Source organism: Tinamus guttatus, unplaced genomic scaffold, assembly GCF_059628265.1.
Source record: "Tinamus guttatus ecotype Peru unplaced genomic scaffold, ASM5962826v1 Tinamus_guttatus_pri_ptg000211l, whole genome shotgun sequence".
Classification (NCBI taxonomy): Eukaryota; Metazoa; Chordata; class Aves; order Tinamiformes; family Tinamidae; genus Tinamus; species Tinamus guttatus.
Genome location: NW_028288745.1, coordinates 3,157,606 through 3,183,028, shown reverse-complemented (window position 1 = coordinate 3,183,028; position 25,423 = coordinate 3,157,606). Strand labels below are relative to the sequence as shown.

Below are 25,423 nucleotides of genomic sequence, written 5' to 3'. Positions count from 1 at the left end.
GTGTACTTCTAAGCTAAATGTAGCAAGAAAATTATACAAGGAAAATACCTGACAAGTTTTATTAAACTATTGGGGGGGGGGAGAGGGGATAAAACAGCAAATGCACAGTTTCTTAAAGTGAATTTACTGTACATGGAATTTACTTTTTTAACCTCTGGGCACAAATATTCCACCTGTAGGATATATATACAACACAGCTGTTGCAATTTAAGTCTTTCTCTGTTGAGGCTCTTTAACTATGCAAGTCTGAACACCATGGCACTCTGAGCTATCCTTCATGTGTTTAAGATCCTATTCTGTGTAATTCTGTCAAATATATGTGCATAGCATGGAAGGGAAGGTGCTCTTTGAGAGGTTCTTGTCCTCAGGGGATTTGTTGCTTTCTAGTTGCTTTTTGGCTTGTGTCTTTTCCTTTCAGGGCTTTTTTTTGCTTCTGGGGGAAGTGGTTTGTAGGTGTGTATGTGTCTCTTAATAGTGCTAGTAACTATTGTGCTAGTAACTATTTGTCAAAAAGACACTTGAACTTCTGTGCATTAGACACATTGGCCACAGTCAACCTGAATTAACTATGCATTTGCCAGAGGAGTGAAAATCTCAGTAACTCATCCCAGAACACTGTGGCTTTATATTTTTTTTTCTCTTCTCAAAATGTATTTTCATCAGGATAACTTCTCTTATTTTACTGAGATTATTTTTCTATACCAACTTTTCTTTACCATTCAACAAACATTTAATTTTTGATTCCAGGGAAAGGTTGCCTTACTATGATAGGCAACAGGACAGCTGGTGATTCATGAGTAACAAACCGCCTTGTGAGGAGGAGGATTCGTGTGTCTAACATGCTCTATTCTTCTGTATCACAACTACATGTCCCTATCGTCTGTTGATACGCTAAAGCAAGAGTAAGGTGGCAGATTATTCTCATATAATAACACTGTTCCTGCTTGTTGCCCCATCCCTTGGAGATGGGTAGGCAAGCATAGTATGATCCAGCTTGTTTGGATACCCCAAATTCATTCATACTACAGAATTTTACTTTTTGTTTGAAAACATAGAGGAAATGGCACACACACTTCTATTCCTTCTTTTCTTTATTCACATTCCCTTTGCTTTCAACACTCTGTTCTTCACACTCTCACTAACTGCAACTGGGAACTCAGCACAAATTTTCCTTTTTATGTGGCTGCTCGTGTGCTCTCTTCTCCTTTCAAACCTTTTTTGCCTTTGGTCAAATTCTTTCATTTTTATCTCTGCTTTCCCTTTTTCAGGGAGAAGTCATTCTCTTCCATAGCACCAGCAATTATATTTCTTTGTTAACAATTCTAAAACTCCTTTTTTTTTTTTTTTTTTTTTTTTTTTTTTTTTTTTTTAAAGCTTTGATCTGTCCTGAAAGAGCAAGCCAGCATCTGTACTTGTCTTTAAATTTGTTCCTGACAAATTGCTACCACCTCTAGTCAAAACTATCCATAGTATCATGTCTCTTCATTTTTTAGCTTAATAGGAACACACAAAATTATTCCTTTTCTTTGGCATTCCTAGCGATCAAAATGCTGTCCTATGTCATGGATATCTGAGTTTACTACTGCTAAACCATTGATTTATGATCTTGAAAGACCTGAGCCTTCTGAAAAGCCTAGCTTCCCTCTCTTCCTGGGTTATTTCATTAATTTTCTATTTCTAGTATTAGCCCACAATTATCAAGGCTCCAGTGAACTCTGTAGCTTTGCATAAATGTCATGTGGGTATTTTGGTGCTATCCTGTCTGTTCTCTATGACCCTTTAAAGTGCTCTCTTCAGGCAATCAAATTTCATCGTGACAGTGTATTAAAATATCCACTATATGTGCTATAAAATAGATGGATGATAGGTACACAATTGGATCACTGCTATCCAACACCTCACATATGATGTTATTTCACAGTAGATTTTGGTGTGTTTGGTTTCAGTCTGCATGCTTTCAATTTATTTTTTTTTTCTTCTTATATAGCTAGCAGTTAAGCACTTGAGGGACATTGTCATGGAGATTATCCAGACAAAGATAGGAACAGGTGGTCACAGAAATGATTATACAGACTTGTTTAAGACAAAATTATGAATGGTTTGAATATAAATGAGTGCTTAAGTAGAAGAAACAAATGCTTAAAAAGTAGAAACAATGATGACTTCAGTGATTAAAGGATGCCTTAAGTGATGTTTTTATATATGATGGCCTTTCACCACAGGATGAATGTGATGAATTTGATTCACTTAAGTTGTGCTGAACAATAGTTATTGCATTAGCTACGTACTTGATTACAGAACCCTTCAGAAAGGGAGTATTACTTGTGTTGAGCATACAAAAACATGTCATTTACACACTGTGCTTATCTCCTGTTTGCTTCTAATATAATTTTTTGTTGGCCTATAACTGAATTGGGAAATGGAAATCTTACCACTACTCACATTCATTAGCAGGAATCATTCCCTTGACTAGTGACATCAGTAGGCTAGTTAGACCCCTTTGGCTGCGACTGCAGCACTAAAGATTGCATGAGACAGAAAAGAAAACAATGTATGAAACGGCTTCATTCAGTTGCAGAGAAAACTGTACCTAGTACAATTACAAAAATATATTTCATGAAGAATTAAAATATGAGTGTAATGTATTATGTCTTAGAAATATTTAAGATATTTGTAATATAGCATTGTTTTGTAAGTGTGAGGAAAATAACTTGAATAGGGGTTTTACTAAGCAAAATACAGTACCTGGAAATATTTTAAAAAAAAAAAAAAAAAGCTTTTGACTATAAAATCATATAGCAAAGCTCTATTAGTAGCTCTTGGCATTACACATACCAAACTCCCAAATTGTACTGAAAAGCATAGCTTTGTTACTTAGTATATTTCGGACAAGTCTACAAGCATCTTTATTTTCTTTGAAAATCAAAAGGAACACACTAACAGCTAATTTTACATGCCTAGTTCTATCTTTAGCATCATTAAATGGTCAGGCACTTGTATATCAATGTTTAGTTAAAAAATATTGTTAGCTAAACTAGGTTTTCTTCCTCCCTCAATTGCAGAATAAATACTCATCTATTTCCAATTACGAACAAACATCCATCTGTGTTAGCTGCACCCAATTTAAAAGGGGGAGAGAAAATCCAACAGAATAACTGCCTATCACTGCAAACTCTTGTTGCCATTTACCTCTTTCTTGGATCAGATACTGAAGGTTCAAATTCTGGGAAGGGTACAAATGAGGATCCTCACTTTAGGGACATACTACTTGCCTTAGTGTTCTGCAGAAGTGACTTCAGTTTGCTCCTTCAGTCCAAATGTATACAAAATGCACCTACCACAGTTTTTGTGCATTTTTACTATGCATGTTGTTTGACTGTGCTTTATTTATGGCCAGCACCTTTGAGTCAAGGCAGCTTGACACTTGCAGATTATATTGCTTACCTGATTATTATTTTTACTCAAAATACAGTTAAGGTGTTCTGTTTTTAAATGGAGTAGCAAGAACAAAAAAAAGTACAGATGGATTTAAAAAAAATAAAAAATCTGGATCACCTTTGTAGGTGAATCTCAATCAGATATCACTGACCAAGTGTACAAGATAATTGAGTCATTAATATGTTACCTTTAACACTATAACACTATGCTAGATTCCCCTTAAGTTTGATAGAATGTTTCCTTTAGAGTTGAGTAAAATGAACATGTGGTAAGAATATTTACACTAGAACATGTCCTCATTGCTTCAAATATTTCATTACTCTCTTTTAACAGAAATATTCTATTTCAGTTCCACAGTGTATCATCAGCAAAACTGGCAGATCAGTGTGAGACTAAAGATATATTCCACAAAGTTCTCCCTCTTCTTCTTCCCACTGTACCCCCTTGCTACCTTGCTTTATTATTCCTTTATGCCTGATAGCTCTTTTGCTTTTTGTTTTCATTGTACTATGTTAGTTATGTTTGGTATTGTTCCATTATAACCAACACTTTATTGACTGTTTCTTGGGAAAAAATGCACAGCATAATTATGTCAAGTCAGAAATGAATTTCAGAAGACTTGTCTCAAAATGCAATTTCAGGATGTGGTAAGTCAACTTAGTAAGTTTCAGAAACAAAATATTCTGAGTTGGGGTAAAAATGGCAATATGTGATGTCAAAATCCTGCTTTTCCTTTGAAATTTCTTTTTATTAGAGAAGGTAGGCACCCAGATTGGTTAGAGGAATCTATCTGTCTTCTCTGGTCCATTCGACTGACAGGATTCTCTGCATTTTCTTCTGCTTTCTAAAGCTGTTTTCTTAAAGACAAAAACCAAGGAAAACTTAATTCCTTCCCCCTCCCCCTGCCGCAATCTCCACAAAATGTTTGTGACTGGTATCTGCAGGACAACTGAAGCCTGAAGCTTGGCCTATTGCTCTAAAACAATTATCTGCACATCAGGCTTATAATTATGCCATCTGTCCAGAAGTAATAACCTAAAGAAAGTAACATCTGAACATAATGCAGTTGCGGATAATCTAATAACCATCTTTAAAGTGAAGCCTGGGAAATTCCTTCTGTATTTCCTATGATGCATTACTAATATGATGCCTCTGAACTTTAATCACACAACTCCCTCAAAAAAAAAAAAAAAAAAAAAAAAAAAAAAAAAACACCCACCCTAGGAAAAACTCTTAAAAGTAATACTTGTCTCCAGTTAATGAAAATACATTAGAAAGTCTCTTAGTGTAGACTAAGGATCTCCCTACAGTAGCAGTCCTTAGTGAATCATCTATTTGATATTTATCAGGTACTTTGCATTCTCAGGAAAGTTGTATAGGCAGTTTTTATTTTGCAGATGCAGTAACCATTTGAGTCATATTTAGAACTACATGGCTGATTATTTACCAATATGTAATTAATTGGTCTACTGCATGTGATAATGCAACTTCTTGCCAACTGTGATTAAACTTACCAATGTTCACTAATTCACACTGGATTTGTATGTTACCAGGTAGTACAAATTTGTGTATGAATTAAATGCAAACAAGAAATTGTTTGTCAGCCATGTAAGATGGACTTGTGCTGACTGTTAAAAGACAGTTGTGAGATGTTGTGATGAGATGTTGTGAACGTAGTAGGTGGGTTTGTTTGTTTTGTTTTATGACCAGTGTAAGCCAGGTAGAGAATGTGATATCTCCCAAAAGGGAGATTCCACTCATGGGTGATTTCTAGGCAAGTTAGATCTCTTCTTATTAAAAATAAGTACACACGTGTGTATTTTTTTGTTTGTTTGTGGGTTTTTTTTTCCCCCATTTGGAGAACATTTCTCCCTTTCCCTCCCCTATCCTGCAATTGCATCAGCTTGTCAATCACATTCACCTTCACTTTTGTGATTATCATAATCAATGCAAAGAAACCACCAGTGCTCCTGAGTGGTGGAAATGTTAGACTGAATTACAGTGATTTAGACCATCCTTTTTGTAGTGGTGCTAAAAATTACTTTGGCATAACCTTGCTGTCACAAAGTATATGGATCAATTCTGTTTTGTGGCCCTGTCTCACTATCACAGATGAAAATGAAAATAATAGAAGAAAAGGGTGGATGGGGGAAATGATAACCAAAACTTTTGTCCGGAAGCCAAACAGTGTGATTCTTATGGCAATGCGCCTGTAAATATCATTGTATAGGTTGTTTGTGGTGTCATCTAATCTTTATTTTGAAACTTGTTATCTGTAGTTATCTGTAATTATGCTTAAAATCAAAGCTTGATTTTAAGCATAATAAACTGTTGTCCACATGACCACTAACACTTTTTCTGCTTTTACATATATATATATGTATATAATTTCCACTATTGATCCTTCAGTGAATGTATCTTCTAGGAAAATCTTCCATTGATTCTGTAAAGTATCTGTTAACTGATGTGTTTTTTTTTTTTTCTCCTGCATACCCATTCAGATCTTTTGCAATTGGCAGGCATATATTTATAAATTCAGCATTTGAAAACTAATCAGTTTGGTTCATTTTTGGTCTCCTTCTAAATCCTGGACAAGTTTATTATGTCTTACATAATTATGATTAGTTATATAAAATAGGTGATACTTTCATAGACTAAATTCTTAAACACTGATCTTAAGGTACATAAAATATTTCCTGGCAAATTTATGAATTTTTATATATTAGTCACTATTTTTCTATTGGAGATCCTACAGGAGTAGTTTTAGAAGAATTATCACTTGCTTGATTGTGGCAATAATCATTTAATCAAAGTCCATTTCAAAAACACAGGTTATTCCAGTCTAAGAAAGTATAGCTCTTCCTCTGCTGTCCCTAGTCACTGCTTCTGTTAGGCTGCCTGATAAGGTTTTATATAGTTGACGAGTGTAAAAGTCTCAGTACTTCAGAACACCAAGAACCCTTGTTATCAATATTTTTTTGTTTGCTTTGGTAATAACTGTCTTGGTGGTATGGTTAAAATGGAGAGAGAATTATGGGAATGGAATGGAATTTGATGTAGGCAACAGAAAAGAGCATACCAGAGTAAGGCTATATCAAGATAACTACCCGTATGTATTAGTTCTGCTTTTATGTACATCCCCTTATGGCTCACTATGGTCTGCTAAACTGACTAAAGAGGCCAATTTAGTCTGCCAAATAATTGACTAAACACTCTGTGTGGCCACTCGTCTGTTTTAAAGGAAATCTAGATAAGCAAAGCCAAATGGGACTGGCAAAAGATTAATATGATAAAAACTTTCACCCTTAAGAGAGTTAGAACTCCTACAGCTTTAATTCTCACCTGTGTAAATTTACAGTCAACTGAAACAGACCCTGTTGGCTCATTAAAATGAAGCATAATACAGGTCCCAATTTCCATCTGAGTTCATAAAACCAAAATTAATCCTTTTTATGGGCACAGAGTTATGTTTGGGAAGAGTACAAGTACGATTGGTATATAAATTCTCCTCTTGGGAATACCGTGTTTATCTACTGTGGGGGGTGATTCTGAAGAAACGAGTTACCCACAGCTAAGAGCTGAATCCCTCATTCTGCTCTATCTGCACAAATGGATAAGTGCACATGAAGGCTACTAACCCACTGTTCTGGCAGCACTGTAACCTTGTCTATTCTTTCTTTCAGTCATGCTTGCATCTTTAGTTTTGTTGCTTTAAATCTCCTTCTCTCTAAAAAGCACACTGTCAGGATTGGGCCAGTTGAATACACTGAATTCCTCACTACTTGATGTTTATATTGATTGATATATATATATTTTTTGGTCCTATGTTCCAACTATTTAGTGCATATTCCATTGAATGTTGACTTCTGTTCCATTCTTTCCAAAATGAGAATGGAACATTCCTATGTTCCTCTGCAGTGCTAAGACCTTGATCATTAGGTCTCTGGATTGTATTCAAATGCAATTAAAAATAAATATAGTAGGTAGATGTATGAGGTTCAAAAGCAAATTTCCATATATCCCGGTGCCTTCCTGCCTCTTCTGTTCCTACTTTGTTTCTTCTCTTTATGTACTCTTATGTGTACACGTTATTTGAATTTAATACAAAGCACACTGTCTCAGAGATCAAGTTCTACTGGTACTTAAATTAAAAGAACTTTAATACTTTAAACTGACAGGAGATTGCCCTTAGTAAGGAATACTTTGTGGTGTTGGATAAGCTACACTTTTAGCACAAATGTGCGTTTCCTAACTATGTGAACAACATGCATGGGGATAGTAGTCCCAGATTTACAGCTAATGTTCCTTAACAAGTAATAATTCTGCCAAGTTTTATATATTCCAGTTGCTGTATTCCAGTATTGCTACAGAGTTTCCAGGCCTAGAGACTATGTTACAATGCTGGACATCAAATTAGCACGGTTTCTGTTATCCAGCATTTTCTCTTACTATTGTGCTAAGTAGCATCATGGCAAACAAACCATTCTCCCTGTGGATATGAAGATGAATACTGATTAGATTGTCAACAAGAGATGAAAAAGAATAGGTGGCACCTGTGCAAAGACCTACAAGTTGGATTTAGTCTGGGAATAAGCTAGGAATGAACAAATGACAGATATAAATAGAGTATGAGCTGTAGCACTCTGCTCCATTATGAGATAATTGGAAAAGATAGATAAGGGGGAACTCTGAAATGAACATCATGTACTTAAATTTTCATAAGGCATTTGAAAAGGTTCTCTAGAGATTGATACTGAAGATACAAAATCAAATACTTATTATAAGGAGAAAAAAAGTAAACAACCCAAAAAGTAAATAAACAGAGTAGATAGCACTAACACTTTCAAAATCTCTTTCCTTAGTAAAGAATTTACAGTAACAATACCATTATGCCTATAGAAAACATAGCATCTTTTTATGTATTTAATATAATAAGAATAAATTATTCTTAGTCAGAGGGGGGAAAAAATTCCCCAACTAGGAAGACGATATAACTTGAAAAAAAATAAAATAGCATAAAAGCCTTTTTAAAGGAATATAAAACATTCCTGTAGCCAGAACAGAGAGAATCCTAATTGAATAAGCCAGATGACCTCTTATAGATGTAGCAAAGCAGAGGCTCCTTGCACCCATAAAGGAGAAGCAGTCTAATTGAGATAAAATTAATATTTGCTTGCCTTGAGGCCAGACATAGGCACACTGAAATAACATTGGCCAGCAACAATGAATAAGCATTTTGCAACCTATATATGCTCATTTCTTGCACCACAATGAACTTATAAATTCATGTATTTCAACTCTTCTCATTGTGTGAATATACTGAATATGTAGTTTAAAAATGGAATTAGCATTTATTAACCAGATTGTTGTTCATCTGGTCACAGAAGGGAGACAAATACTTGGTGAAATGGGACAGACCCTTCAAGTATAGGATAGACTAGATTTGGCAGTGGGCCAAAGACAGGCCTAGACAGGCTACTGGTGAAGGGGAGGAGGGGGGGAAAAAGCTGTCATATCTTTGCCTGTTCCTGGGTATGTATATTAGGTGTCCAGATAGTTTACACAGATAATACAGAATCAAAAAAAGGTAATTACTAGCCATTTTGTCCTGCAGCTACACTAACACACAGGTGGGCTGCAAGTGATAATACAAATACATTTGTATGTTCTGTTAAGAATATTTTATTATCAGTAATGTGTATGAGAAAGCAAAGTATTTAGTATGCTCACAGGCAGAGGTAAGAGCAAAATCAACAGATTGCTGCATAAATACAGTGACTAGTCAAGCAAAGACCCAGGCTAACCAGAATTCACTGTTAAGTTTGTCTGAATAAAGATTTCTTAGTGCCCTGACTGCAGAAATGCTTCTCAAACAGCTTTATTATCACTTATTCTGCCAGAACATTATGAATTCTAGTAGATTAGTAGATTAATACATTGCTTGGCACTGAGAAACACAGAACAAAAGAATAGTCTTTGCTATTAAAAATTTATGACTAAATATATAATAGAAGATAAAGAATGACATTAGTTATGATAAGCAGTTGTCTTAGCATAATAAGTATTGAAAAAGGTAGTATTAGGAATGAAAAAGTAAATATTCAGGAGTTATTACTATTTTTTAAAAGACTGTTTTCCCCTATATACTAATATATAAAGTGAAATTGAGATCTGTGCTGAGATCTCAATGAGGCTAAGACTTCATCTGCCATAAGCACGGAGTAGTCACTACAGCCCTACTTCATGTACGCTTTTTCTACCCTCTTTTCTTTATTAAGAAAATGTCTATTTTGGTAATGAGAATGTAAAAGAGAATGTCTATTTTTTTTCTCCTATCCCACTATTCATTCTTTTCTAGACTTTTTTTTTCTTTGCTATGAAATCAGAGTGTATATACAGTTTTTTTAATAAGGAAAAGGAGTAAATAGGAAGTTTCCAAGTTTGTATGATTCAAAAATTCAAATTCCTGAGGTCTGTCTTTATCATCTTTTTCTTCCCCTCCCACACTGCTACATCTAACAGTCTGAGAAACTATGGAAAGCTTAAGACTCAATTCATTGCCTGCAGTAGAAAAGCAGGAGCCTAGTGGTATCCCTTTTCCTATGTTGTACACATGTTATCATTTGCTCTAAGGATGTTTAGCTAAGAGGAAAATATAGCCTACTGTTGCCTGGGTCAAATCCTTCCTCTGTCTGGACTTAATGTATTGTCTTGGGTTGCTTCTTTGTTTCAGTGCTCCAGCTCTAAAATGTCACCACAAAAAACGTTGTACCTCACAGCAGTGTAAAACAAACATTACATGGGCTAATCTGAAGGAGATTCTCTCAGTGGGGACTTAGAATGATTGACTGTAAAATCGCCTTTTTTCCCCCAAATAGTCCAGCTTCTTATCATTAGTAAAGCTGTGAAATAATGACTGGTTTAGAGATATTTGTTGAGAGAACATTTTTTTGAATTTGGTTGAGACTCAGAGTTTAAATAGATCTAGCTGGAGGTCTGGGGTTTTCTTTTTCTCAGAAACACTTTTTTTTTTCTTCAGTAGCTCTGTGCAGTAGAAAATAAAATTATTTATCAATAGAGTAACTTTATTCCAGTTTACTGGCAAACAGCCTCTCCACTGGAAATGAGTGAGACTACAATCACATTACAAATAGAAGTAGAATTTCACTTCACATGTCTGTATCTGAGGGAAGATAATCTTGTTTTGAAAGTAATAATAGTTGAATATTTATTACTTAATCAAAATGGTTTCATGTTCCTAAACCATTTATAGATCTTATTTATTTCAGTATTTATCTAATATTCTGACTCATATATATTCTGGGTGAGATGATCAAATACCAGCAGGAAGTTTTCTATGCTGCTTTGGCTCAATCTTTCATGACTCTGAAAATCACCAAACTATAAATAAGCTTGTATTGGAGCAATTTTAAAACATCTATTACTGCTATGTTTCTGTCTATTCTGAGAATCAACCTAACACTGTAATTTCACTCTTTGAAACTTATCCTGATAATTTTTAATCAAAATCTCAGGTTGACTTTGGAGTAAGATTTAATGCATTTGGGGTATGGCTAGAGAATGATGTAACTTGATTAGGGATCCTTCTTGCAGCATTACAAGCAGAAAGCAAATCTTAGCCACCTAAATACTACCACTTTTAAATGCTAGCTAATCTCTGATTCCTGATATCCTTTTCAAAAAAAAAAAAAAAAAAAAAAAAGCCTTAGTTAGAAATTTGATATGATTATCTCCAGCCTGGGATACTTTCCAAGTCCAAATTCAGGATCAAAGGAGATCATGGAAATGCCTTACACTGTTACATATCTGGATTTCAGGGACTTCTGCTATTCTGCATTAACCTGTTTACCTTCGAGCTAAAAGACGACAGTGTTTGGAAGGGGGCAGTTGCTTAAGGCTTATATGTAATCAAAGTGTTACAGTGTCCACCTACTGTTTTGGTATCTGTTTGTTTTTCTCTTTTCTCACCATGGTACATATAGAACAGTAATATTTCAAAACTGCCTGAAGAATGTCCATACTAAATAAGAACAAATTAAAACATTATGTCCATCTGTCAAAACTCAGACTTAAAATAGCGTAGTAAACCATTACTTCACATTTAATAACAGGAAAAAAAAGTGTGAATTCACAGGGCATTCATTCAGATGTATTATATTTGGTTTTAACCCTATTATGCCTATATTTATCACAATGACAAGGGAAATGAAATTTATTTTGTCCCATACATTCAAAAAATGTATGGGATAAGTTCCTTCATAAAGCTTTATACTGTATTGCCTGGTATACCATCTGTAGAACAGCAAATATTCCCTTCTACTCATATCAAACAGCACACTGACCTATAATTATTTCCACTGAAATTAACAGGACTAGCTTCAGTACAAGGTAATATTTACGGTAAAAAGATGACAGTTTCTCTACAGTTCATCTTGAAATGTGACTCTCTCCCCTTAATTTCTCACATGCATCAGAACACTTTTAATGGCTAATGCTCTTCATGTGGATTTCATGCTTTTACAGTATTTTGATGAATACTAGGTGACACACAAGGAATGAAACTCTAGCCAAGAAGAGGTGTTCTAGAATACTAATGCAGTGCTCTGCAGTCCTGCTGCACAGATCATAATTCCTCAGGAGTCCACTTAGGGTATGGAACAGATAAAGCTTTGGTATTTCAGTTCCCCAAGCCATAAGCTCAACTCTCAGAGGTGAAAGAGTGGGTCTGCAAAGAAGGAATGAAGTGGCTGTTTGGGGGTATTTTCATCTGTGCATAAGTTTAACAGGTTCTTTATGTTTTCATAATTAGGAATGCTGACACTTTTGTATTATTACCTAAAGCAAAAGATGGTGCAATTGGTTGGTGCAAAACTTTTTGCAGTTAATCTTTACTTGACCATAGAAATAAAAAGTACTTCTAAATTCCTTTTCAATTTAGAAACTGCTATTTAGCATAATTTAGCATTTTGGGGTTTTTTTTGATGGAAAGACTAAAATATTCTCTTCATATTTACTGAGAGCCAATATTGAAATCTGTTCACTAAGGTATATGGTAAAATGTACGCAGTCTTTTGCCCATAAAATCATTTTCTAGCTAATTCTCATCATTCTTACATGAACTCCATTTTGGAGGAAAACAATCCAATGTACAACAGTCTGCTTTTTAGTTCTTTCTTGACTCCAGTCATAGCCTGTAGTATTCTTAAAGGAAAAATGCTATTAACCATTATGATTCTATGATTCTCATTTATAATAGTCCTAAAACTACTTATACCAGATTTTACTAGTTTTTGAAATTTCAGAAACTAAAGGTATTTTATACCATGATCTTTTGGACTGTATTTGAAAAACCTTGTACTGATCTCTATCAACAAATAGACTAAAGCATAGAAGTAGCATGTTAGACTGTGTAAAGCACAAATTTCTTCTGCAAATGTTTCTTCTGGAAGCTGCATTTCTTCTGTTAGTAAGAGGAATGTATTAGTTTAGGATGCAAAAATATGACCTCCAAAGCAATATGATAGTAGCAGCTTACAAACTATTTTCTGTACTCTGCTCAACTTCTCATTTGCTTGTACTTTACTTATATTAGCAATATTAGTTCATTTCAGATTGAGAAATTATTACTGGAGGAACTGTCTGATTTGCAGTTTGTCAGATTGTAAACTGAACATATTTGGAACTCTTCACAGATGCTTTAGCAGGCCTACAAAGAAGTTATCTGAGATTCCATATATAGCTGAAGTGTTAAAAAGTGTGCCTGCTTTTTACACATTGCCATGGCCAGTGTAGCCCTAAAAAAAAGGTTTGTCACTTAAATTACAAAGCCAGACAGTCAAGACCTGCAGATGCTTCTACAATACGCTAGAAGTTGCCTTTAATGTGCCAGCAAGGCTAAGAAGTAATGACCCGAGCCGAAACGGGGATTGCAGTTCCCCTGAAATGCTGGGAGGTGTGCTATTTTTTCCCGTCTCCTCCAATCACACTTAAGTTATACAAAAAATAAAGCTGATGATTTAAGACACCTACTATATATATGTTTATATATATTTGGTCTGTGCCTGTTTTTGCACTTTTGTCTAAAGGATCCTAAATGATGCAGGTGTCTTGCCTGACGTTTCCTGCAGAGAGATATTTACCAGAGACTCAATTTGTTCTATCAAATGAACAGGAGAAGGTTTAACACATGCTGATGCCCGCTCCTAAAATAATGCATTAATTGTGCATTAATACTTACTGCACAATTTACTTCTTTATTCTCTCGTATTTAAAGGTCCTCTGGCTCCAGTATTACCATCCAATGAGAGGATAAAGTTCATAGGATATCTGCAACTTAATAACATACTACTTGGTATATCTAACTGCAGTATGAAACTTTCTTCTTTTCAAATGTAACTTTCTGCACTGTACAAGCATAGTATATGATTGTTTAACACTTTTTAGTAAAAATATTGCATATTTCATTAAGGAGTTGTAATGATTCAGAAATGCTGAACACAGAACAAATGTTAAAAGCTATTCTAATCTCTAAAATATCTCCCTGATACTGTGTCTTTATAGCTAACAAGGTACATGGAATCATGAATTTCAAATACATCTGTCTCATTAGTCAGTCATCTATTATACTTCCTCATTAATTTAGTCTTCAAAAGACATGGCTTTAATTGCCTTTCCATTAGATTAAGAAAAAGTTAAGTTACAAGTTTTAACAAAATTTTAAAAGCCCAAAGCTGTCGTCATTTTTTAAGTAGCACCTCCCATTACAGAGAGCAGACATGTTGGTGTTATCCATCAGCAGTGAGTCGTAGAGTTGTGTGCCTGGTATTAATTTTTTCAAAATAGTAATAAGTAACTCCTATAATGTGACCTGTATATTTTTTTAATATACAGATGCCTTAACAAAATTAACTTATTCACTACAAAAACTATTTTTTTCTTAAATGTAAGTTTCCAAAGGAATACAAAGTTTGGAGTTTGGCTGTGAAAGTCAAGGCAGTGTGTTGATGAGATGGGCTAAAGAGGCATTGCTCCATCATCTTGTTTTAGGAGCTATGTGTGTATTTTTAAGGCTGTTCAAGCAGAACAGGGAAACAAGAAGAGATCAGTTTATGGATGGCTGAATTGATATTAGGAACTCTGATAATCAACTGTCAAGTATCTAGGCAATACAAGATGCTACTTCCAGCTCCCTCTTTTCACTATAGGACCTTTCCTGTCACTGCCAAGTGGCACTACTGTCCTGATCCCTTGGAAAATGCTCCCTCTGTGCTCAGAAACATCTCTAGTAGCTGATCCTGTTCTCCTCACCACATGCAATACTCTGAGGTCATGCTAAAATCCCATTGCTAAGAAACATGCTGAAGGACAAACTCAGCTGGTCACATGTAAATCCCATCACTATGGCGCTTGTAACCAGTAACTGCCACAATTCATTGTATTTAATGAGTTTATAATGTCAGCACAGATTTAATTTACTTTGTTATATTTTGCCTGGACTCTGGACTGTGATCTATAAACTGCCAAATAAGAGGAAAAATGGGAAGCAGAAACTAATTTTGAAGATTTTATTAATACAATGCATTTTGAATGTAGTTGGTATCTTTAAAAAAAAAATTTCAAGCAAAATTGTAACTTCCATGCAATTCGTTGTCTCAGTGCAAAAATGAATGACCATTTGGGTCAATATCTGAGTTCAATTTGTAAAACTTGGATTCTTCAATGGCAATGAGATATTGGGTATCTGGCACTCCTCTTTGGATTATCATCCTTATAATACTCCTGGGGGTGGGGAAGTTTCTTGGATCTTAATAGTCTTTATAAAACCTGGTTGATTAATCAACCTCTGCACATTACAGAATACTTTGTTCCATTTCATGTTGTCTCTTTTGAGTGACTACTAAGAGAACAAAAACATCAATAAAAATGGACATCTACAGAAATGCCTTTTTAGAAGTTGTTTTGACATTTGTGTGCAAATGATTAAACCATTTGGAGAAGGTAATCAAATGCTACATTGTATGCAGTGAAACCATAGCTTGCTTACCCTTCCTAAGGGCACATTCAGCTAAATACAGAGTTTAGGCTTTAGTCCATCTCTGTTATAAATGTCAGTGCTCGATAGTGAGAATTACAGGGCAATAGTGACAACTGACCTGTGCCCTTGGCTTATTTTGGATTTGGTGAGACTCTTGCAGAGTCAGAAAATATTCAGGAGTATTAATGGGGCTGTCAAAAAAGGAACAAATATAACCATGGTCTTCCATTTGCAACTCAGTTTGTGGCAGTGCTGTTTTCTGCCATTTATATTTGTTTGGGCTTTGGTAACACCGTTTTTTGTGTGCTGCTATTTTCTTTAGTCACAGCAGGGGAACAAAATAGAGAGGAAAAATATGAAACCCCCTAGAACACTTTAGGCTGTTGAGAATGATAAAAGAATGAAGCTCTTTTATAGTGTTTACTCCTTAATAAATATTTCAACAATTGCTATATTCTGAAGAAACTCTGTATCTGAAGACTATTTGAAGAAAGTCAACTGCTGTTAATTTCAACTTCATATATAGCTAAAGAGCAAACTTTTCTTTGCAGAACATCAGAGGTTTGAATTGCAGAAGGGATAGGACTTCCTGGCAGAGCTAACCCATAGCTGGAATTGTTTCTCAAATCTTGCCTCTACCAGGCATGTGATCCTCGTGCTAGCCACATGCACAATTATAATCTAGAGCTAGCATGAAACCGGTATGCACCCATGCACAGGAGTAAGTAAAGTCATCTTTTTTTTGCCAACTTGGTAGATTACTTGTCCCTGCACTGACCTGCTTCCCCCATCTACCATAGCTTGCCACTTGAGATGTCTGCTGTAGACATCTCTGTAAAGGAAAGCAGAATTTGTCCTTCAAGAGATACTTCTGGGTAAATAATATCATCACTGTTTTTATCTCTGTGAATATAAATGCTGTTTTTTCCTTTTAATGAGTGTTTCTGTTTTACTGCTACTTCCCACCAGGAAGTTGTCTGTTAACATAATTAGCAGATGATTGCATAGGGGAGGCTGGAATCTTTAACAGCTGTTTTAAGGCATTCTGTGCTGCAGAACAGTACAGTTGTTCAACAGCATTCTTGCCAAATATTGAGATTGTGGCAACATGGTATACAGGCTTCTAGGAAACAAAATGAAGACTTCACCTTTGAAATGTATAATGGATCAGTACAAATTCTTGGCTATACTGTACATATCATGCAATGCAGTCAAAAAAAAAAAAAAACACCTCTGGTGAATACAGTCTAGAAATTATGTAGCACTGAAATAGTTCATATTATAAATCTCAGTCACTTCTGATTCTCCAAGTGACTATAAGGACACAACATGAATCAATGCTACCATTTGCTATAGAAGAGTCATTCTGAGAACAATATAGTTTAACATCAAAAGAAGTTTACTGAAATGAGAAGAAAAAAAAAAGAAGAAAAAGTCAGGATCATTGGCTGGAATAGAAGAATAATCATAAAATTAAGAAGGAAACCATGTGGGACACAACAGCTACAGTTCCCCATGGAGTATTATAGTGTCTGCCAGATGCAAAGTAAGATGCAGCAAGTTCTAGATGGAAAAAAAATAAGAGCTCCATAGCAGTAAGTGCATATTAAAGACTGAAGTACCAAGCATGTTTAAAAACAATGCACCATGCTGTCCCAGAGGAAAACTACTAGAGCTGTGAGAGTTTAAGCTTAGTCATTTTCAACCTTTACTGCATTAAGAAACCTCTGCTGGAGTATACCATCAAAGTCTTCCTAAAATGCAGACTTTTAAGGGCGATGTAGAAGCTATTTATTTTTGCTTCCATTGTTTTTGTGGGAGTGATGGTAAAACAAAAATAAATATGAGGCCAAAACAGGGGCCTACTACAAAGCATAACTTCCCTTTCTCCCTTCCATACAAGTAAATGGATTCTCCTTTTATCTGTAATATGAACCCAATTCTAAAACAAAGTTAGGAAGGAGGACAGTTCTGGAATATATCAACAGTTTACTTAGGTGGATCTGTGCTTCTCAGCCTTCCACAGAAGTATAAACTCTGACTACTTACTGTAGCTAATGCAGTAGTTTCACAAAATATTTTTCTTCATTTGTTTTTTAAATGTAGATGTCTTTATGAAGAAAGGATTTGGGCCTGTTCACCTAACAGCTTTCGAACTTTCCAGCTATTACTGTAGAGGCTCATTGCAGATGAGACTCACTGCAATACTTATTTAATATCCTAATGAATTAGGCCATTTTGATCTTGAGCGATTTTGATCAAAATCAACCTTTTAAAATAGAATTTAGGGTTCTAGAACACTTTATTAATTTTGTAGCCTCTGTTAAATGGAAGAACTCATAAAAGTTAACAGATTCTCTAAAATGAGAGGCAATGACTGAAATATTTCTTGATGGAGGGATGAGGATTATTTTGAGGAACCCATAATAGAATTTTCTTTTGAGGAATCTGTAATAGAACTATTGTGCAAGTTGAATTTAGACTGATATTTTAACTCGCTTGATTCAAAAATGTGTGGGTTTTCCATCCCCTTTTTAATAAGCTCAGGTGATTTCCAATTGGAAAGGCAAAAGTAGGGCTTTACTCAGTAATTCACAGTGGCAAATGACTGTTGAAATGGTTTTGAAGACCTACAGTCAGTAGCTGCTCATTGAAAGCCACCAGGCAACATGACAGCCAACACTACAATTGCCCTAGTGATGTATGGAGGTGTCTGATGCTATCTGAATCTCTTTGAAAATAGGTGGTAATTTTCATTTAAGTAGTAAACACATCAGAAAGCCTAATTTTAATTTAATCCTTTAAGTAGCCAATGTAAGTACAGTTCTCACAAAGATAATATTTGGCTCTACAGTTTCATCATGAAACTGCGTACTGCAGCAAAATGACTCAAATCTTTCATCTCAATATATAAGCAATATCTGAAATATATTCTTAGCACTAGCTAATATGTCTTGCTTCATATGTACAATAAAGAGACCTGGGAAACGTAAATTTTTGTTTTATGATTGTAAAATTAAACAATTACCGTAACAGCAAATGGAAAAGTTATGAAATCTGAGGTTTTGATTTGTCTGGGATTTTGAAAAGTGCATTGGGGTTTGTGTTCACTTTGTTACTTTCACTCCATTTTTTTTTATATAAAAGTGCCACAGTGATTTTTCTAAAACATACTAGGTCTATATATAACCTAATGCTAATATATAACAGGGAGTGGAATTACATAGTAAGAGATATGAATGGTTGTACAATGACTTGGTCATAGGATAGACAACATGTTATTTCAGCAATTTGACACAATGTGTACTTCAGAGTCTCTTTGTTTTGTTAGAATCACTGCAGATAAACCTTACCCTGGTGTGCAGGGCCCAAAGCCATAGCCTTAACTGCTTAATAAAAAAGCTAAAGGAACATAAAGTGTAAAAGATGTTCAGTGTTTTTAGGAGGTCCTAAGAGTCAACCCCATTCTGTAAGTTTTAAAAACATCCATATATTTCTCTCTAAAATGTTGAAGAAAAAGATTTCTTCCAATAAATTAGTTCTTCAAGAACTAATTTTCCCCACCCTTTTAAGGATTCTAAGATGAAAACCACTTATTGCGTATGATTAAGGGCTACACTGTATACTTGAGGAAGAAAGACATCACGCATAGACAAATTCATGTTTTATACAAAGATCTTCCTACAACATGGGGTGGACTATCTGCATAATCCTAATGTCTGACTGTGAAGTAAATCTGGGAGACCAGACAGAGAGGAAATAACTGTATTGATGGGAGAAGGATCAGCACAATCTTTAACTACAGAGGTTATTTCTGTAATAGACTTTGATCCACTCGGGCTACATGTGCACCAGTAAGTCGAATGTGCCTATGTACCAATATTAAGTGGCATAAAAAAGCCAGTATATCCACCCGTAACCTGTCTCGTCTCCCATGCAGGGTAGCTATCTGCAGCCTGCCTGAAGGGAGTGATTCCTGGGTTGCTCAGACTGCTAAATCATTCTTGAGAACTGCTCAAGAGTTTTGGCTAGCTGGAGTTGCTCTAAGCATACCAAGGAAAATTTGAAGCATAGTATAAGCAGCCACATTTCAAGGGTGAGGAACATTCCTGACTCACTTGAATTTACTGGTAAAACAGATGCAGCCTCTTTATAGTCTTCTAAAGAATAGACTTGGAGGTTAATGTGTGCATAAAGGGTTTAATTAGTAAGTTCTGATCTGCAAGATATGGAACCTTATGATTGACCATACCAAAAAGGCACTGATATTCATAGCCTATAAATGCTTTTTCATTTTTAAACTTCGATTTTTCTTTACATTTCTAGTATCCTTTGGCTTAGCTTTTTTTTTTTTTTTTTTTTTTTTTTTAAAAAAAGGGAGGTGCGGGGGTGGCGGGGGAGGTCACAAAAGAAAACATTTCTTGTGAGTAACCTCTTCATTATATCTACCCCAAGCTTACATGAGAATTTTAAATAAATATTGTTTTCCTCCTGTCTCTGAAGCTTTTAGATATGCCATATTTCTTAAACACGTCTTCACTTAGCAGGATGTTTCCATGCTGTTCCTCAACATGGCTAATAAGATTAAGAATTGGTGATTAGTAAGCTTATGAAAACTGAAGTGTTTTATTACATAATTTACAGTTATAATAAGGTTTGAATAAAACCTTATTGAATAAATAGCCGTTTGCTGCATGGGGGAGGCAGGGACAAGCCTTCCCTTTCTTTTTGCTAATTCCCCAAGCAGACAAACTGAAAAATTGTATCATGATAGTAAAGTACAAGTATTTCAGAACTTTGAACAAATCAGAACAGTTTCTTTCAGTTTCAAATACTTTTGCTAATGGGAGTAAAATGTGAGATTCACAAAGTTTTTTTGTGAGTTACAGAATTAGTGAAAAAGTCAGAGGTTTCTTCTCTCTTGCCTTCTATCCCAGTGTTTAGAATATTCATGTGGCCACAAGAAAACTAGTATGTTTCCCTTTCCTGCTGCAGGAATCACCCATAAGACACGTACTCTAGCTTGGTCTAGGTTGATCTTTTCCATGTTCTTCTACTTCCCCATGAACCAGGGCCATATTTAACTATTTAACACAGTGACAGGAACACAACTGTGACAGCTTACAAGAGGAAGAACTACCCACAAGGATCTCAGAGTAAATAGCTTTTCCATGTATATTGTGAATATCCTAGTAAGTTTATATGAAAAGACTGCTTCAGAATAGCCCAGAAGTCTAAACTTACCAAGTTAGCCCTATCTAATCTTACAAAATAAAAGGGAGAGCTCTTATTTTTTTTCTGACTTACTGCTGAGATTTCCAAGTTTGTAGTTCCTCTGTGCTATAAGCATCAAGCTTCATCTCCACAATTTTCAAAGCGGATCATGGACTTTGAAAATCTAGCCTTCCAAAAGCCCAAACTAGTTTTTAAAACTTGCTTTCATTAAGCAAATACAAGTGAACAAATTATTCATTGACATTCTTAATGTAAAATATATTTTTGAGGGGGGGAAAAAAAAGTGCTCGCCAGTGATTCATGTGTACACAGGTATTTCTTTTATTAAAAATAATATATACTCCAATTCACTGGTATGTGGAATATCACAGCCAGCCCAGAACCCATCTGTTACTGAGGCTACAAGCCTGATTAGGAAACTAAGTTGAATTATTTTACTGAAAAATAATTGAAAAAGAAGTGAAATAGATGTAACTTTAATAAGGAAGCAAGAGTAAGAAATGGACCATGAACCAGGTGTTGAAAAAAAGTAAAAAAGCCTGATGGAAGCTATACTATAAAAGAAGTCCTTGTGAGAAAATGAAGATCAGTGATCTGCCTGCAAATAGCTATAGGTCTAGCAACAAAGCTTTCTGAATTAGCATCCTACTATATTCAGGTAAGCAGAGCACTGCATGTATATTTCATAAATATGAAAGTCCTGTTCAATTCATTCATCAATGACCTGGATGAAGGCACAGAGTGCTCCCTCAGCAAGTTTGCTGATGATACCAAACTGGGAGGAGTAGCTGATACCCCAGAGGGCTGCGCTGCCATCCAGAGGGACCTGGACACACTGGACAACTGGACAGTGAAAAACCTCATGCAATTCAACAAGGCCAAGTGCAAGGTCCTGCACCTGGGGAGGAATAACCCCAGACACCAGTACAGGCTGGGGACCGACCTTCTGGAGAGCAGCTCTGCGGAGAAGGACCTGGGTGTCATGGTGGACGATAAGTTGACCATGAGGCAGCAGTGTGCTCTTCTGGCCAAGAAGGCCAACGTGATGCTGGGGTGCATTAAGAAGAGCATCTCCAGCAGGTCGAAGGAGGGGATCCTGCCCCTCTACTCAGCCCTGGTGAGGCCGCATCTGGAGTACTGTGTCCAGTTCTGGGCTCCACAGTACAAGAGGGATGTGGAGCTGCTGGAGAGAGTCCAGCACAGGGCCACAAGGATGATCAGGGGCCTGAAACATCTGCCCTATGAGGAGAGGCTGAGGGAGCTGGGCCTGTTCAGCCTGGAGAAGAGAAGGCTGAGAGGGGATCTAATCAGTGTCTATAAGGACCTCAAGGGAGGCAGTGAGGAGGACGGTGCTGGCCTCTTTTCAGTGGTGGCCACTGACAGAACTAGAGGTAATGGCCACAAAATGAAGCACCAAAAGTTCCACAGGAACTTAAGGAAAAATTTTTTAACAGTGAGGGTGACAGAGCACTGGAACAGGCTGCCCAGAGAGGTTGTGGAGTCTCCTTCTCTGGAGATCTTCAAAACCCGCCTGGATGTAGTCCTGTGCAATGTGCTTTAGGTGACCCTGCGTGTGCAGGGGGGTTGGACTAGATGACCTCTAGAGGTCCCTTCCAACCCTAAGCATTCTATGATTCTATGATTCTAAATGAAAAGGATTATTTAAAAGAAATAGTTGCTCAAATCCTCCTTATAAACTACATAACTAGTAAGATCTCAAAGTTGAATACAACAACTGCCTGAAACATATTTCTAATACAACTTTTAAAAGTAGATGTCTGTAGTTTTGATCATAATTATTACTAAGTGCTACCATAAGACTTTCTGGCAAACTGTACCACTGAAACTGAGATTTGGTGATGTAAGACCTTGCGTGAATAGAGAGGGGGGTATATATACCTCACTTTGTTACAGTGTATATACCAAGAGCAAATCTGGGGAGACTCTAAGAAAAAGTGTGCATATTTATGTAAACACAGATTATGTAGGCTTTAGTCCTGAAGAAGATGAAACATTGTTTTAGTTCAGGCTTTTCAAGTTACACAGCACTTTGTCAATATGTCAATTGCCAGTCAGTTCCTAGTTCTGGGTCTACAAGCCCAGGTTTCAAGTCATTCATATTTTTTGCTTCATTCATACTTTTTGTCCCATTATAGTAGGACAATTGAATTAGTTCTTGATTAGAAGGTTTTTTTTGTGCGGTTTTTTAATGGCAAATTGATAGTCAAGGAAGAGCCAGGAAGGTTTTTCATGGCAGAAGGTATTTCAAGAGCTGGTTGAGTGTGGTACATGAAATAACTTTAAAATATAACTAACTTGTGGCACGTGTATTCTTAAAAGTAGGAAGATCTGTCAATCTTGCTGAAAGCACAAGAGTGGGGAGCCCCGATACAGTTGATTTGTGTCCTCCTGTCCCATGAAGTGCCTGGTCTACCCTCACTGTTAAGCCTTGTAAAAACCCTTCTGCCTGTTAGTCCAAGAGATTCTTCCAGACTTAGAGATTTGGGGCTAAGTAGGTAAGCAAAGTAAGTAAATGAAGCACTGCAACAACTGCTGTGCACTGCTCTGCATATGGTACTGAGAGAAGAGGGAGAGAGGCTTTACAGACTCCTCAGCTGCATGTGTTTGCAGCCAGTGGGAAGCCAACATCTTGTCAGAAAGGGCAGAGTTGCAGGCCAAGGGAGCGGGGGTTAGGAAAGAGCTGTATCAGTCAGGAAACAGAAACCTCGAGGATAAGCAAACTAAGATCAAAAAGGTTGAAGATGAAGATTTTAGGTGGTAACAGACTTGAAGCTCATACACTGTAAATGTTTCCATTTATACCCTTGGTATACTTTAGTATCCAGTATCTTTAGAGAGAAGGAAAGATTCCCTTATAAGGTGGGTAAATAGAAGACCATACCCCTTTCCATTATATTTTTTATTTTAAAGAATGGACTTTGATCAGTGAAGCTAGTACAAAAGGGACTGCGGGACTGCTATGGTAACTTGCAGAGCTGGAGAAGAATGCTCCACTCACAGCCTCATGCAGAGCAGTCCCGAATATGTCATGGGGAAAAAATTGCACAGTGCACCCAGCCACCCCACAACTGAGACCAGCACCAGCAGGAGATGAGACCCTAAAGGTCCGAAAGGTCATTTCCAGCAGCCAGTTCCAGTCTTGAGTTCATATCTCTTATCAGTGGAGACAATTTAGCAGACAGAGGTCAATCTTGTAATACTTCCATGCTTTTATCTAATATTAATCAAATCAAAGTTTTTTCATTTTTACTAGTCCTAAACTGTAATTTGCCAGTAATAATCATGCCCTGTAACCTTGGGAAATAACAGAATTATAGCATAACAAGAACTGCTTATGTATGTTTTATGGAACAGAAGTGTCTATAGCTGAACTGATGCCACAGTTTGCATGAGTTCTTACACACTATCACCTATTTGAAATCACAGAAGCTCACAGAAGTTTGAACTAGAGTTGGCAAAAGAGCCAAGACACATAGCAATCCAAAGAGCTGTATAAATTATATTCTGTTCCTTTTAGTTAAGGTTTTTATGGCTAACAGTTGATGAAACAAGAAAGCTTTCTTTTCCCCTGTTCCAACAAAATAAAAAATGTAGGTGTAAAGTGCTAGGATTGGTGCATTCCAAAAAAATAAAAAATAAAAAGAATAGCATGATCAGAAAGTGGACAATACAGAAATACAGAATACACTTCTTATGGTTTCAAAATATTTTTACCTATAAAATCCATGCTTTGATAGAGATATTCTCTAACTCTCCATTATGTTTAACTAATGCTGTAATTTCCAACTATTTTCCACCATTTTTTATTCGAATAGATTAGAATAAACACAATTTGCGTCAACACTTATCATTCTCCTCCACTAAAGTAACAATTAGTTGCATATCTGTATGAGCTTATCATTACCCCCCAACAAGACCCTTTTTTTTTTGCTACTTTCCCAAATAATAAAAAAGCTATAAAATATAGGCCAGCAATCCAGCAATAAAAACGACGTTTCTGATGACCGAGTTGAAAGGTGATTAATTTAGATGCTATAAACTGAATTCCGATCGATCCACGAGACTGCCACCTCCCAGCAGACAACTTTCCTCTCCTCCGCGCGTTCACTGGGGCGCGCTGCGGCCACAACGTGCACCCCGTCCCCGCTTGGGGCGGGCGGGATGGCGCCGTAGCCGATGGCTACACGAGGCTGCACGGCCAAACGGCGCGGAGAGACGTTCCCGGCTCTCTGCGGAACGGCAGTTGCACCGCGGCGTGGGGAAACCCGCGGCGAGCGCCACGCGCGAGCGCCCCTCCGCGCCCCGCTTCGCTCACCTGTCATCGCTCTGCCAGCCCTGGTCGCCCAGCAGCAGGTCCCGGAATCGGTACCGCGGGGGCAGCGGCGGCACCTCGCTGTCCAGATCCACCATGCCGCCCGCCGCCGCTCCCACGCCGAAAATAAAAAGGAGAAAAAAAATAATAAAAGCAACAATAATGATGCTAAAAAAAGCCCAGGGAGGGGCGCGGGGGTCGCGCACGCACAAAGGCGGCGGGAGGGCGGGCTGAGAGGAGGGACGGCAGCCCCGGCCCGGGCTCCGGGGGCGCTAACAGCCGTTAACGGTCGGCGGGTTTAAAGTTGCGCCGCGCGACCCGCCCGCCCGCTCGCCCCCCTCCCCACCCGCCTCGAGCGCGAG

General features: G+C 36.9%; 1 protein-coding gene across 2 annotated transcripts in view; it reads right to left on the bottom strand.

Annotated features, from left to right (window-relative positions):
* KCNT2 (potassium sodium-activated channel subfamily T member 2) overlaps positions 1–25,206 on the bottom strand; it is a 123,372-nt gene extending 98,166 nt beyond the window's left edge. For both annotated transcript variants that reach the window (XM_088524392.1, XM_088524393.1), the window contains exon 1: positions 25,065–25,206. In XM_088524392.1, the coding sequence (XP_088380518.1) occupies positions 25,065–25,159 (95 nt within the window). In that variant the 5' untranslated portion in view covers positions 25,160–25,206. The remainder of the gene's footprint in view (positions 1–25,064) is intronic.
* Positions 25,207–25,423: the final 217 nt, after the last annotated feature.